The 17131-nt window shown below is 44.7% G+C and overlaps 1 protein-coding gene across 1 annotated transcript in view; it reads left to right on the plus strand.

Moving 5' to 3' along the window:
* Positions 1 to 5780: 5780 nt before the first annotated feature.
* Positions 5781 to 17131, plus strand: part of LOC121867112 (putative uncharacterized protein DDB_G0271606) — a 33192-nt gene continuing 21841 nt past the window's right edge. The window contains exon 1 of the mRNA XM_042366868.1: positions 5781 to 6585. Coding sequence (XP_042222802.1) covers positions 5781 to 6585 — 805 coding nt within the window. The remainder of the gene's footprint in view (positions 6586 to 17131) is intronic.

A 17131-nucleotide genomic window follows, 5' to 3' on the forward strand; every position in this document is an offset into this window, starting at 1 on the left:
TTCACGTTACCCCAAAACAGCAAAGGCAGCAAGCCTCCAGAAGAGGTTTTAATACTAACCGCCTGGAGGATCCAGCGGGAGCACATGCTCACAGAGAGCAGCTCGAACATGGGCTTATAAACAACCCAACAGTAAACAACGTGAATCCCAGTGCCGAATGGAATACTCTTAATACTGTTATGACAAAGACCTGCAGAGAACCCTCGGCCAGACCAAAAGAATACCTCAGCAATCAGCAATCAAAGTACTCATCGATGATAAACGTGCTGCTTTTACTGGCTGGCAGAACAACCCTCAGTCTCGGACCAAAGTTGATACCTTCCGCAAGAAGAAAGCGGCAGCCCAACGGGAACTTTGCAATCTAAAGAACGACTGGCTTAAAAATAAAGCATGTGAAGCACAAAATCTTGCATATCAGCACAAGATGTGCGAATTTTCCATTTCCACTAAAACATTTTTTTGGCCAGTCACTCATGGACTCATGGTGCAGCCCACCTTCTCTCATCTGATGGTAACCACATAATTAAAGACGACGAAGGCCTCCTTCAGCGCTGGAAAGAGCACTACCATTCATTGCTCAACGAAACACCGATGTGGATGTCCTGACTACCCAGCAGGTCCATCAGCATCCAGAGCTGTCCCACCTCAGCTATCCTCCATCCCTGGATGAGGTAGCTACTGCCATCAAACAGATGAAAAATAACAAAGCCTCAGGGCCTGATGGAATCCCAGCCGAGGTGTATAAAGCAGGAGGACCTCTGCTTGCCAGCCGTCTCCACTCTCTCCTGGAGAATATATGGGAAAAAGAGGAAATCCCCCAAGCTCTTAAAGACGCCTCCATTGTCATATTTATAAGAACAAGGGAGACCGGTCAGACTGTGGCAACTATCGCGGGATCTCGCTGCTGTCCGTAGCTGGCAAGATTCCTCCTTCGACTCGGTCAACAGGGAAGCCCTCTGGTGGACCCTCAGCCGTTTTGGCTGCCCACCCAAATTCATCGCCATTGTGAGGCAACTCCACGATGGCACGAACGGCATTGTCCTGCACAACGGCACCCAGTCAGCGTTCTTCCCCATCCAAACAGGGGTTAAACAAGGGTATGTACTGGCACCAACTCTCTTTTCCATTTTCTTGGCTGCCTTCCTAACTCGTGCCAGTGCCAATTTAGCCAGCGGGGTGAACATCGAGTACCGGGTGAAGGGGGGTCTTTACAACATAAGACGACTCCAGGCAGGAACAAAGGTGTCGGCAGCTTTCATTACTGAGCTCCAGTATGCAGACGACCTCACCCTTGCTGCTCACACTGAACACGACTTACAGGAGATCCTGAACACCTTTGCAGACGCGTATGCACACTTCGGCCTTGAGGTGAATGTACGTAAGACTCAGATTCTCTTTCAACCTGCCCCTGATTCAGACACACCTCCACCATCCATCCAGTTTAACGGTACTACCCTCTCTAATGTTACCCACTTTCAGTATCTCGCCTCCCACCTGCCCACTACCGCAAACATCGATGAAGAGATTCATCATCGAATCAGATGTGCATCTCAAGCCTTGGGCGGACTCCGAAATCGTGTCTTCAGCTGTAGGGAGCTGAAATTTTCCACAAAGCTGCACGTATATCGAGCAGTGGTCCTGCCCACCCTACTATATGGCAGTGAGACATGGGTCACATACAGGAGGCACCTCAAGGCACTTTCACCAACGTCGTCTACGTTCCATCCTTCGAGTTCGCTGGGAAGACAAGAGAATAACTGCCAGTCTTCTTGCTGACACCAACTTCAAACTGAGGCAGACAAGCACCAAAGTCAGAAAGACGCTGCCACCGCCGCTCCCACAGTAGAAGGAGCCCTCCACATGTGCAACGAATGTAGACGACGCTGTGGGTCCCGTATCGGCCTCTGTAGTCACCTCAAAACTGTCTAATCTAGATGACATCCCTAATAACTCATGTCATTGTATTATAGCTGGATGATCGTCATACTCTGTTTCGACTGACAGCAAAGTAGTAGCAGTGTGTGTGTATGTGTGTGTGTGTGTGTGTGTGTGTGTGTGTGTGTGTGTGTGTGTGTGTGTGTGTGTGTCCAAGAATACTTCCTAACGAAAAAGTGGTCAACACACACACACAGACACATACATACATACATAAATACACACACATACACATATATGCACATACACACACACACACACACACTTACATACATAAATAAATACACACACATATGCACACATACATATATATGCACACACACACACACACATGGATTTGTTGCTGTTTTAATTATTTATTCTTTTACAGCAATTAACGGATATCTGTAAAAGTTAATGGATTAACTATTTGCGTTTAATTACATAACCTAACCTAACCTAACCTAACCTAAGCACATCGTTCACAATAACTTCGGTCAACATCATAACAGCAGGGAGTTTGTTATTTATTGAACGTATTTCCTACACTTGATTTCGATATTATTCAACTTTTTCACATCGATTTTTTTTGTGAATTAAAATAAAAGAAAAGGTTAGGTCAGGTCAGGTCAGTTCAGGTCAGGTCAGGTCAGGTTAGGTCAGGTCAGGTCAGGTCAGGTTAGGTCGGGTCGAGTCGGGTCGGGCTTAGTCATATGTAGTAATATAGCCCCGTGTCAGGCTCTAGTTGTTCAGAGTGACTCGGCGGCTTCTCCCACATCCTCCATTCATTTATTGATCGGGATGGTAGTTCTCCAGTCTTTGGTGTGTGAGAGAGAGAGAGAGAGAGAGAGAGAGAGAGAGAGAGAGAGATTCCTTTATCTCTTTTATTGCAAGGACTGAACACCCTCCACCAATCACCTCATCAAGCGTAAAAAAATCTCTTAATCTGTATGCAAATTATGGAATAACATCCAAATATTGCCTTACTCGTTAAAGGGTTAAATCATCGCTATCAAAGGGTTAAACCATATTCGTCAAAAGAGCGAGATATTAACTTAACCTGATATGAACTAACCTAACCTAACGTGATACAGTAACATTATTCAAGTGATCAATTCCAGCATAAAATTAATTGAACCTAACCTAACCCGCCCAAACACTAACCCAACCTAACCCGCTCTAACACTAACCTAACCTAACCCGCTCTAACACTAACCCAACCTAACCCGCTCTAACACTAACCTAACCCGCTCTAACACTAACCTAACCTAACCTGCCCAAACACTAACCCAACCTAACCCGCTCTAATACTAACTAACCCGCCCAAACACTAACCCAACCTAACCCGCTCTAACACTAACCTAACTAACCTAACACTAACCTAACCTAACCTGCTCTAACACTCAACCAACCTAACCACTAACACTAACAACCTAACCCGCTCTAACACTAACCTAACAACCTAACCCGCTCTAACACTAACCTAACCTACCCCGCTCAAACACTAACCTAACTTAACCTAACCCAAATAGTATTAGGATGGCTAATCTTAAAGTGACATAAGCTAAGGTGGAGATTCCTTCACATCAAACGAATTAAAAATTTTCCGTAAATATTTTCTGCTTTCTTCTGGGGACGAGAGAGTGGAAGACTAGTCGGTTAAAACTTTCTTAATTCATATTTTAATTTTCTTATTTGTATCGTTTAACCAATACCAGGTGACACACACACATACACACACACACACACACACACACACACACACACACACACACACACACACACACACACACACACACAGACTCCCACCATAACACTATGTCATAATAAAGGCCAGGGTCTTCCCGGAACACGAGGGGTAGGAGGAGGGGAGGAGGGGGAGGGTAGTGGAAAGAGAAGGCAGGTGATGGAAATGAATGTGGTGGTGGGGAGGTGGTGATGGGGAGTGGTGGTGGATGGGGAGTGGTGGTGGGGAGTGGTGGTGGTGGGGGAGTGGTGGTGGAGAGTGGTGGTGGAGTGGTGGTGGGGATGGTGGTGGGGTGGTGGTGGGGGGGTGGTGGGAGGATGGGGTGGTGAGGGTGGTGGTGATGGGAGTGGTGGTGGGGAGTGGTGGTGGGGGTGGTGGTGGTGGTGGTGGTGGATGGGGGAGTGGTGAGTGGTGGTGTGGGGTGGGTGGTGATGGGGAGGTGGGGTGGGGAGTGGGGAGTGGTGGTGGGAGTGGTGGGAAGGGTGGTGATGGGAGGGGTGGGGGGTGGTGGTGGTGGGGTGGTGGTGGGGTGGTGGGGAGTGGTGGTGGTGGGAGGGAGGTGGTGGGGATGGGGGTGGTGGTGGTGGGGAGTGGTGGGGGGGGGAGGGGAGTGGGGAGTGGTGGTGGTGGGAAGTGGTGGTGGTGGGGAGGTGGTGATGGGGGTGGAATGGTGGTGGTGGTGGGGGGGGTGGTGGGGTGGTGGGATGGGGGATGGGGTGGTGATGGGGAGTGGTGGTGGGGGAGGTGGGGGGGTGGTGATGGGGTGGTGGTGATGGGGGAGTGGTGGTGGGGGGTGGGGGTGGATGGTGGAGTGGTGGTGGATGGTGGTGGTGGTGGGAGTGGTGGGATGGGGGGAGGTGGTGGAGGGGTGGTGATGGGGAGTGGGATGGGGAGGGATGGGGAAGGGTGGTTGGAAGTGGTGGTGGTGGGGAGTGGTGGTGATTGGGAGTGGTGGTGATGGGGAGTGGTTGTGGTGGGGAGTGCTGGTGGTGGGGAGTGCTGGTGATGGGGAGTGGTGTTGGTGGGGAGTGCTGGTGATGGAGAATGATGGTGGTGCCCATTAATGTGGTCACTAATCCTAAGGGGTGAACTTAACTTACTACTTAACCTAAGGTCGCTGCCACCAGACCACATGGACAGTGAGTTCGTGTTTTTCATTCATCAAGTTGAGAGTGGAACGAAGGGTGAAGCACCAACCACGACTTAACTAATTTATTTCCGAATAAAAACAATATTGCATTCAGTCACAATGCAAAAATACCCGACCTTCTCCAAATAATTAATGAGGTCACTGCACCACACACAAAATACCCGACCTTCTCCAAATAATTAATTAAGGTATTCTCTCTTCATACCAAATCATTGACCTCCTTACCTAGGTCATTCTTTCCTACAATATCACCTAAAAATACTCAATAGCACCAACACATAATATATAGCACCAAATACACTCCACACACACAGGTACTGAGTTCCTTCGTAGCTCCAAGGTACACATGAGAGGTACCCATTTCACACACAATGTTCCTGTGTGGTAAATGAGATCCTTTCCAGGCATTCATACCAGGACTGTTTCTGCGTCCGGTATCATGAGGGCGCTTTAGTGGCGACCGCGAAGCACCTCAAATATCACAATCATTTTCTCCTATCCTAGGTGTTGATATGTAGGATGCCCAGGGTTCATAGGGGAGGTTGCATAGTGGTGGTGGGGGGGAGGGGGAGGGGTGTTGGAGATTGATAGTGGTGGCAGTGGCATTGGTGGTGCGAGAGTGTGGGTGTTTGGGTCACGATGAGGTTAGGTTAGGTTAGGTTAGGTTAGGTTAGGTTAGGTTAGGTTTGGTTTGGTTTGGTTAGGTCCTACCCACCCTGTCCCAAACCAAGCGTCCGCTCACCAAACACACACACACACACACACACGCGCGCGCGCGCGCGCACACACACACACACACACACACACACACACAGCAATATTGGTGATGACGGTGGTGACTCCCCACCCTTACGTCTCTATATTGTCCAGGAAACAGATTTGTGGATGTGAGGGAGTGGGTTAAGTGGGGGCGTGGGTTAGCGAGGGAGTGGGTTAAGTGAGGAAGTGGGTTAGTAAGGGAGGTGGTGTATGAGACATCGTTCGTCAACAAGGGGGGAGAGTTATTGGGTGGTCTGGGTGCTGGGACGGTGTCTGTCTCTCTCTCTGTCTGTGTTGCATAGTATTTGTTCCAGTGTTGTTATTTTCACGATAGTAATTCTCACTTTCTTTTTTCCAGACTACACTTTCTTTGACGAAGCTTTCGGGAAAGGCTCTCAGCCCCTGCGCCGCCCTTCACCACAGTCTGGGCGACCCCCTGAAGACGCTCCGTCCTCAGGACCTCTCAGCCACCAAGAAGAAACCTTAACTGGTGGATCAAAACAACAAAAGGGGCGTACTGGGGGGGCAGAGACCCCCGGTGTGGGCGTCAATCATCGTCCAGGCCGCACGAGACTACCCGCTAGCAGAACTACTCAAGTGTTAAAGAAAATAAATTCTTCTTATACGAGTGACGACAGTGTTAGACCTGAACCTGATAGTGAGAGTGTAGACGGCAGTAGTGAACCTCCCCAGCAGAGTATTGGTCCCGTAGGTCCTGGAGTACACAACACACCTCAGGCTCCCCAGGGTGAGGGTAACTTATCTCTGCCTCACACAGACTTCACCAATGGCCCGGTAAAATCTAGCCACAATAGTTCCCAACTGCAGAACATTCTTTTCGGCAGCCCGGATGACCCGCCACGCCCCCACGGCCCGCGACAACAACAGCAGCAGCAGCATCAACAGCAGGAACAGCCTCACAGCACCGGCGGGAGTGTAGCGGGAGACAAGATGGCCGCCACGCGACATCTCTCTTTGTTAGAACGGAAGAAAAAGCAATGGGAGGAGGAGAGAGGTAAGAGATGTCTTCTGTTGATGTACACACAGCGCCAGGGGGGATAGACCCTTACTCCCGGCACTCTGTGTGGTGGATAAAACACATGACAGGTTAGGTTAGGTTAGGTTAGGTCAGGTTAGGCAGCCGTCACATAGTCTAGTAACAAGAGATATAATACTTGTCTATTACACGTAAATGTATCAAGGGTTGGTGTAATTGTTGAGTAAGACGAGTATAATTATGTTAGCGGGATAACTTAGCTCCGGGGGAAGGTTCATGTGACGTGGCCCCTTGTTGTCCATTACCTGCAGAAGATGGTCGTGAAGGTCGTCTCTCTCTTCCTTATTCTTCTCCTCTTCCTCTTCCTTTCTCCTCTTCTTCCTCCCTTCTCTTCCCGTCCTTCCGTTCTTCTTCTTCTTCTTCTTCTTCTTCCCTCTCCTCCTCTTCGTCTTAAGCCTCCACTACCTTCTCCCTCCTTCCACACCTGTTTTCCACCCTTCCTCCTCTTCCTCCTTTTCTTCACCTTCCTCTTCTTTACTCCCCTTTTCCTCCTCTTTCTCTTTTCTTCACCTTCCTCCTATTTCTCTTCCTCTTTTTCTTCCTCTTCCCTCCTCCACCTCCTCTTCCTCTGCAATACTTCCAGACCAATGGACGACGCTCTTGCAATGTGTACCAAGCCAGTTAATCCCGTGACCATATTTCAAGTATCACAGGGAGAGTAGGTGGGGTGAAGGAGGGTGTGGTTGTAGGGAGGGGGAAGAGGGTGTGGTTGTAGGGAGGGGGAAAAGGGTGTGGTTGTAGGGAGGGGGAAGAGGGTGTGGTTGTAGGGAGGGGGAGGGAGGAGGATGTGGTTGGAGGGGAGGGGGAGGGTGGTTGGAGGGAGGGAAGAGGGTGTGGTTGTAGGGAGGAAGAGGGCGTGTGGTTGTAGGGAGAAAAGGGGTGTGGTTGTAGGGAGGGGAAGGGCGTGTGGTTGGAGGAAGGGGGAAGAGGGTGTGTGGTTGTAGGGAGGGGGAAGAGGGTGTGGTTGGAGGGAGAGGGAAGAGTGTGGTTGTAGGGAGGGGAAGAGGGTGTGGTTGGAGGGAGGGGAAGAGGGTGTGGTTGTAGAGAGGAGGAAGAGGATGTGGTTGGAGGGAGGGGGAAGAGGTGTGGTTGTAGGGAGGGGAAGGGTGTGGTTGTAGGGAGGAAGAGTGTGGTTGTAGGGAGAAGAGGTGTGGTTGTAGGGAGGGGAAGAGGGTGTGGTTGTAGAGGGGGAAAGAGGGTGTGGTTGTAGGGAGGAGGAAGAGGATGTAGTTGGAGGGAGGGGAAGAGGGTGTGGTTGTAGAGAGGGAGTGTGGTTGTAGGTGGGTTGTAGGGAGGGGAAGAGGGTGTGGTTGTAGGGAGGGAAGAGAGTGTGGTTGTAGGGAGGGAAGGGGTGTGGTTGTAGGGAGGGGAAGAGGGTGTGGTTGTAGAGAGGGGAAGAGGGTGTGGTTGTAGGGAGGAGGAAGAGGATGTAGTTGGAGGGAGGGGAAGAGGGTGTGGTTGTAGAGAGGGAAAGAGGTGTGGTTGTAGGGAGGAGGGGATGTGGTTGGAGGAGGGAAGAGGGTGTGGTTGTAGGGAGGGGGAAGAGGGTGTGGTTGGAGGGAGGGGGAGAGGGTGTGGTTGTAGGGAGGGAAAGAGGGTGTGGTTGGAGGGAGGGGAAGAGGTGTGGTTGGAGGGAGGGATAGTTGAGGAAGAGAGGTGAACAGGACAAACTTACCACCTGTAACACACCTATATCACACCTGTACCACACCTGTAACACACCTATAACACACCTGTAACACCTGTGCCACACCTGCAACAGTCCTCTAACACACCTGTAACACACCTATAACACACCTGTAACACCTGTGCCACACCTGCAACAGTCCTCTAACACACCTATAACACACCTATAACACACCTGTAACACACCTGTGCCACATCTGTAAGAGTCCTTTAACACACCTGTAACACACCTATAACACACCTGTAACACCTGTGCCACACCTGCAACAGTCCTCTAACACACCTGTCTTCAACCCACTTACTGACACGACCTTCAATTACCCAAACACGCTTTTAAGACACACACACACACACACACACACACACACACACACACACACACATACAGTACACACACACATACACACACACACACACACACACACACACACACACACACACATTCACACACACACACACACACACACCACACACACACACACATTCACACACACACACACACATACACACACACATACATACACATACACACACACACACATACACACACACACACCCCCTTTCCCCATTATCCAATACGTAAGCTTTTTCCCTTCTAAACAAAGCTAACAAGTACTGCTGGAGTTCAGGTAGTGAGAATGATGAATAAATCAGGTGTTTGTGTTCTGTCCGTTCACGTCCTGCTCGACCTACTTTCTGATGACGTGTGTGCACATACATACATACACCCTCTTCCCCCTCCCTCCAACCTATGATGTAATGCTCGCCTCGCAAGTAGCGGACCCGAGTTCGATCCTCGGGCAGGGTGAAACTATGGGCAAGTTTCTTTACGCCATTTGCCTTTATCTACCCAGCAGTAATTGGGGACCTGGATGTTAATCAATTTGCGGATCTTAATCCTGGGAAATGGTTAGCCAGTGCAGTTGGCGAGTTGTCCGGTCTTCTCGGACTATTCCTTGACACTGGGTAATAAGAACATAAGAACATAAGAAAATAAGGAGTCTGCAATAGGCCGGTTGGCCTATGCATGGCAGCTCCTGTCGAGAGTTACTACCACTCTCTATCATCCATGAATCTATCTAGCCTCCTTTTGAAACTTTCCAGAGTTCCCGCACTTACTACAAAGTTGCTAAGCTTGTTCCACTCGTCCACCACCCTATTTGTGAACCAGTTTCTTCGTATCTCCCTCCTAAACCTAAACTTATCCAACTTGAATCCGTTGCTACAAGTCCTATCCTGCTCGGATATTATAAGAACTTTATCTATATCCCCTTTATTGATTCCTTTCACCCACTTAAATACTTCTATCATATCTCCCCGCACTCTTCGTCTTTCTAGGGAATGCAAGTTAAGTTTCTTTAGCCTATCCTGACATGGAAGGTTTCTAAGTCCCGGAATCATTTTTGTCATTCTTCGCTGCACCGACTCTAGTGAATTTATATCCATTCTATAATAGGGGCACCAGAACTGAACAGCAACTCGTTAACTCAGGGTGTGGTTGTTATGCTGGCGACAGCTTCTACACCTTAAACAAATTCACGCCTAGGTGGCCCTAGGGCCGGACATCCTCGATTTTGAGGGGCTTCCATTATACATACATACTATACTGTACATACATACAATCATACATACATAATGGTTACCCCTCGTGTAACGAGGATGGCCGGCCAGTGTCAAGGAATAGTCCGAGAAGACCGGACAACTCGCCAACTGCACTGGCTAACCATACCCCGGAACACGATCCGCATCGAGTAACACCCAGATTCCCAATTACTGCTAGGCGGATAGAGGCAACCTGTGGTGTGGTGGTAAGTATGCTTGCCACGCAAGCGAATGGACCCGGGTTCGATTCCCGGGCAGAATGAAGCAATGGGCAAGTTTCTTTACGCCTTTTGTCCCTGTCTGTCTACAGACATACATAGTTAGTTAGTAGTTTATTGAAAAAAGTATAGATACATGGTAAATATATACAATAGAATTCAAAATATTTTAATTCAAAACGTAACCTGTAAGGGGCAATTCTAAACTTAGATATAGATTCCTCGTACCTCATGTACATAATTACATAATTCAGGCACATTTATATTTTCATTTAAGAGTTCACTGATACTGGAGAAAGTCAGCATATGATACCTTTCACGACAATGTGCAGAAAGGGGACAATCAATCAGCACATGTCGTTCACTTTATACATGACTGTCGTCGCATGAACTGACATTCTCTCAACTCTGCCGGTGTGCGACTCCACCTGCCTGTCTCTATTTTGAGGTTGTGTGACATTAGTCTCAGCCTGGTGAACGACTCGCGCTGAAAATCCGGAATAAATTTCTTACTTAAGTATACCTCATGCACTGTCATAAGAGGGTTCAGATCGGATATGTATGTAGCAAATTTTGTAGCGCCAGCTGACCTCTCCATTACCAGGTTCGCCACTCTGTCTAAGGGGTTTGTGTTACAGTCTAAGGTAATTGCTCTCGCCATGAATCTAAATCCTGGTCTATTTACTATTCTACATAAAGCATATACAAAATGAAGAGGCTGTTCCATGTCCATTATCTCATGTTTTGATTCCATAAACTTGCATCTCCTCTTTGCTATAATGTCTTGCACTGGGGGAATACCTGACTCGATCATGCACAGATTCATACTCGTGTTTTTCCTCACGCCTAACAAGCACTTCACCAATTTATTATATTGTCTTTCCAATCCTTTCTAGCTATTGGTCAGCCACGACCCAGAACCGTACAATAATGTTGACGTTACTGTAGTATCAAATACTTTTTTCTTGTATACAAATGGCATTTGATGTGTTGGCTGCACAAAAAATGGAAAACTTATTGACCGTGGCCTCACTTGCTGTCTGGTGCAAAGACAGTACACGACAGGTATCCATTTTCCCGAGTCGGTGAACCAAGCCCCGAGGTACAAGTACCTGGGTGTATAGCCCACATTAAGTCCCTCTATCGTCAGACAAGGTTTATCTCATTCTTGGCAGTTAACTAAAAAAATTAGTTTTCTTTTCATTTATCACCATTTCATAGTCTTTACAATATTGTGATACAATGCTGAGTTTCTTTTTACACATCTCCCTATTTGTTGACAGTATTACAGCATCATCCATCAATAGTATACCATGTAAGTTACCCAAGAAACCGTCTGTATCAGTTGCTCTCTCTATCATTTTTATCATATGATCAATATATATAATTAACAATAAAGAGCTCGTCGGACCTCCCTGCCGGACCCCGATACACGCATCAACTATACTCGGACTTTATCGCTTTTAACATTATTTCTCCACATCCCAAACTCTTAAGGTGGTCTATCAGCTTCCTACGAGGGACTCTCAAGAGCTTTACTAAAATCTATAAATAACACAAATAACATAACTTTTTTATAAACAGCATAATAACATAATAACCTTAAAGCAATAATCTGTTCAACACATCGTCTACTTTTTGTGCACCGGCTTGACATTTATCTATATATTACACCATAATCGAAGTCTGTTTAATATTAACGTGTCATATATTTTCTCTAGAGTATCCATTATGCTAATTCCTCTATAGTTGTTACACATCATTCTGTTTCCAGATTTAAACAAGATAACAATATTAATGATACAGGTAGTTTACTAATTATACCTGGGCATATTCCACTGCAACTCTTGTTTTTTTTCTGGTTTTAACACATACATACAGTACATACATACATACATACATTAAACATTAAACAAATAAACAAATAAACAGTAACATTAAACTCACAATCCTTAGTTTAGTTCATATTGTTGGAAAAGTTTTTGAAGACAAGATAAACACCAGACTCTGACTCGACCTAGACTGGTGACGAGACACGATAATCAATATAACAGTTACCTTCCTCCTCCACCGTGCTGGACAGACAGACAGGCAGACAGACAGATAGACAGAGCTACAGACAGACAGAGAGACCTAGAGAGAGAGACAGACACAGACAGACAGACAGACCTAGTGAGAGAGAGAGAGAGAGAGAGAGAGAGAGAGAGAGAGAGAGAGAGAGAGAGAGAGACCTAAAGACAGACAGACCTAAAGACAGACAGACAGACAGACAGACAGAAAAGTAAACTAGCACTACCTAACCAACAAGCGCCTATGTGTGTGGAATGGTCAGCATGCTCGCCTCCCAAGCGAGAGGACCGGGTTCGATCCCCGGGCAAGTTTCTTTACTCCATTTGCCTCTGTCTACCCAGAAGTGATTGGAAACCTGGATGTTAATCGATTTGCGGATCGTGTTCCGAGGTAATGGTTAGCCAGTACAGTCGGCGAGTTGTCCGATCTTCTCGGACTATTCCTTGACACTGGGTCATGCAACTCGTTAACTCAGGGTGTAGTTGTTGTGTTGGGGACAGCTTCCACACCATAAACAAATTCACGCCTAGGTGGCCATCCTCATTACCCGAGGGGCAACCATTATTATTAAATGGCTAAAGGAATAAAAATACTTGTAAGGGTTCTTATGGTTCTCAAGCCTCCAGAAGACCTTTGGAGGTCATTTTAGGGTCGTCAATGGTCGTTTAAAAAGTCGTTGTTTAAGGGGTCGATAACGATCGTTTAAATTGTCGTTCATGGTCGTTTAAGTGTGAGGTTTAGAGATGAAGAGTGAGGTCAGGTCAGGTCAGGTCAGGTCACATCACAAGAAAAGCTGTGGGGGAAATTGAAGTCCTGTAGACTCTTAAAAACTTGGATCATTATACCCGATATTGTTGAGAGGTCGTCCCAGTGGTCGTCCCAGTGGTCTTTCCTCACCATGTTGGTAATGAGGATAAGTCTCAAGTCTTTGGAAATAGATAATATATTTTATACTTTGTCATGACGTGAAGGACTTCTCTCTCTCTCTCTCTCTCTCTCTCTCTCTCTCTCTCTCTCTCTCTCTCTCTCTCTCCACACAATTATATACAATTATATATGTTTACAGAAAAGTTGTGTGTGTGTGTGTATGTTGTTTGACTATAATTGTGTGTGTGTGTGTGTGTGTGTAATCTGGTATTTATATCCCAGGGAGTCACACGAGACACCAGCCCAACACTGCCCACTCCTCCACCTGCTCGTGCTACCAGACGCCTTTGTGTTAACTGCCTAAGTTATACTCTGGGTAGTCGTAGCGTCGTGCAGGTTACGTTGTGTTAAATAAGAATTGTTGGCGTTTCGTGTTTAGAGGAATGTTTTGCCGTGTAACAATAATAATAACAGTATTAGTAGTAATAGTAATGATGATGATAATAATAATAATAATAATGATAATGATGATAATGATAACTGTAACAATAATAATAATGATAATTATAATAATAATAACTAACAATAAAAATAATAATAATAATAACTAACAATACAAATAATAATAACTAAAAATAATAATAATAATAATAATAACTAATAATAATAATAATAATAATAATAATAATAATAACTAATAATAATAATAACAGTAATAACATGATCATAACACGACCTTGGGCAGTGATAACATTAACATAATTTCATAATTTACCCAAACACGCAAACATAACATAACACAACACATATTCACACATACACAAAACCTTCAATACGGGTTACATAATCAGATTCTCTGAGAATAAGCTTCGCATGATGTTAAAGAATGATGACTATACCGTGACCCGTAATTATTATAGATCGTGTTATGTACCGCATGAGGCATAATTTCAGGTTACTATACGGATTTTTTCAGTGAGTTAAATACTATTAAAGTTGGTCTTCCACGCTTGGCATTGTGGCAGGTTAGGTAAATAAAAGACACTGCAGATTATGGTAAAAAAAATTTATTTTAATTTTCGGAGATTGACTGTTGTGTGACCTTGAAATATACAGTAGAGTCATAATAAAGATTTAAAACTTTATATATATATATATGCAAGTAAATCACTGTAGGTGCGCGTGATCTAGGTATATGCTGATAACCACAAGGAAAGAAGAAAACACGAAGTTCCCAAGCTCTTTCGTGTTTTCTTCTTTCCTTGTGGTTATCAGCATATATATATATATATATATATATATATATATATATATATATATATATATATATATATATATATATATATATATATATATATATATATATATATATATATATATTTTCTGTCTACATCTGTATTTGTTTATACTTAAAGAATCATAGAGGATTCATTTAAAGAAGGTAACTACAGTGACACCCTCCATATAATGGATTTTCTCTCTCCATTTAATCCGTTAAATGGAAGTTTCACATCTAATACGCCCTCGATATAACGGATTTTTTCTCTCCATATAGCTCATTAGATAGAGGCTTCACATCTAACGGACCCTCGATATAACGGATTTTCCTCTCTATACAGTCCGTTAAATAAAGGCTTCACCTTAAGACATTAATTACCTCCTCCTGTTTCTATCTTTCTTCCCTCCACTCCTTCCCCTTCCCTACCTCTCCCCCTTCCCTACCTCTCCCTCTCTTCCATCTCACCTCACCATCAATCCTGTAGGAGGCAACAACTTGGGCAAGAAATTAAGTATTCAACCTCGGTAATGGACGTGAGGCGAGGCAGACCGTCTGTATGTCAAGGGTTTAAAGATGATGGAACGTGGCCCACGTCTCCCCCCTCTCTCTCTCTCTCTCTCTCTCTCTCTCTCTCTCTCTCTCTCTCTCTCTCCTCTCTCTCTCTCTTTGTTTATTATGATGATGATGATAATAATTGGTAATTTAAATATAGATAAATTATCTTAATTATTGTGTATGTTTATTGACTTAACAGTTAAACCCCATAAGTAAAAAACAGTTTTAATTAATTAAAACTAGAAGCCACTATGGCTGTATGATGCAACTATTATTAACTAGACACAACTAGTTACACCAAAAGATGCTGAGGAAAACCCGAAATCCGAGACTAGAATATTATTAAAAGAAGTTTTATCTAAACATTGAAGTTGAAACTAATTTCAACAACAGTATTGTGTGAGAAGACTTGTTCTTTCTGGAGTTACCAAGTAGCTCTGGTGAGAACTAGGTGCTAGAACAGTTCTGTGTGGCGCTAACTAGTGGCGCAGAGGTGAAGTGCTAGTTACCTAATCCAACGTAACCCAACCTAAGCTAAACTCAACCTCACTTAACCTAACCTAACCTAACCTAACCTAACCTAACCTAACTTAACCTAACCTAACCTAACCTAACCTAACAATTACCAACATCACAATTTAGACTTTCTCAACATAAATATTAGGCTTTATGATGATATTTTGTGTTTAATAATCAATAGAACTCTTATGGGGGAGGGGGGGTTATAAAGTGTTATTAGCCACAAGTTGAAAGATTAATATCAAATCCCCAATTTTAAAATCTCTGTTCAAAGATACGAATTACACATGGTACTTGTTCTCTCTATCTCTTTCTCTCTCTCTCCTCTCTCTCTCTCTCTCTCTCTCTCTCTCTCTCTCTCTCTCTCTCTCTCTCTCTCCTCTCTCTGTGGCTTGATTACACACACACACACACACACACACACACACACACACACACACACACACACACACACACACACACACACACACACACAAAGATTTACAAATAATTATAATATTTTTTTCGATGTTTCTGCGTTGTTTCAGTCTCATCATTAACTTCTGAACGAGTAACACCAGACGGAGGTATATCGGCCATGTCATGTTGCCTCATAACTACAACTGTCTCGCCTTCACATACATTACAACGAGCATAATATCGAAGTCTTATTAATTCTTTGAGTTCTAGAAAGTTAAACCATCGTTTTCAAATGGTTAAGCTAGTCCTTAAAGAGTTAAACTAGTCCTCAAAGGGTTACATCATCGTTCTCAAAGGGTTAAACTAGTCATCAAAGGGTTACATCATCGTCCTCAAAGGGTTAAACTAGTCATCAAAGGGTTAAACTAGTCCTCAGAGGGTTACATCATCGTCCTCAAAGGGTTAAACTAGTCCTCAAAGGGTTACATCATCGTTTTCAAAGGGTTAAGCTATTCCTTAAAGAGTTAAACTAGTCCTCAAAGGGTTACATCATCGTCCTCAAAGGGTTAAACTAGTCATCAAAGGGTTAAACTAGTCCTCAAAGGGTTAAATTAGTCCTCAGAGGGTTAAACCATCGTCCTCAAAGGGTTAAACTAGTCCTCAAAGGGTTACATCATCGTTTTCAAAGGGTTAAGCTACTCCTTAAAGAGTTAAACTAGTCCTCAAAGGGTTACATCATCGTCCTCAAAGGGTTAAACTAGTCATCAAAGGGTTAAACTAGTCCTCAAAGGGTTAAACCATCGTCCTCAAAGGGTTAAACTAGTCCTCAAAGGGTTACATCATCATCCTCAAAGGGTTAAACTAGTCATCAAAGGGTTAAACTAGTCATAAAAGGGTTAAACTAGTCCTCAAAGGATTAAATAGTCGTCCTCAAAGGGTTAAACTAGTTTTCAATGCGGTTAAACTAGTCCTTAAAGGGTTAACTAGTCCTTAAAGGGTTAAATTAGTCCTCAAAGAGTTAATTTATCGTCCTCAAAGGATTAAACTAGTCCCCAAAGAGTTAAACTAGTCCTCAAAGGATTAAATCATCTTCCTTAAAGGGCTAAACTGTTGTCCTCAAGGGATTAAATTATCTTCCTCAAAGGGTTAAACGAGCGTCCTCAAAGAGTTAAATCATCGTCCTCAAAGATTTAAATCATCGTCCTCAAAGGGTTAAATCATCGTCCTCAAGGGGTTAAATTATCGTCCTCAAAGGGTTAAACTAGTCCTCAAAGGGTTAAACTCGTCCTCAAAGGGTTAAACTAGTCCT

Source organism: Homarus americanus, unplaced genomic scaffold, assembly GCF_018991925.1.
Source record: "Homarus americanus isolate GMGI-L3 unplaced genomic scaffold, GMGI_Hamer_2.0 scaffold6317, whole genome shotgun sequence".
Classification (NCBI taxonomy): Eukaryota; Metazoa; Arthropoda; class Malacostraca; order Decapoda; family Nephropidae; genus Homarus; species Homarus americanus.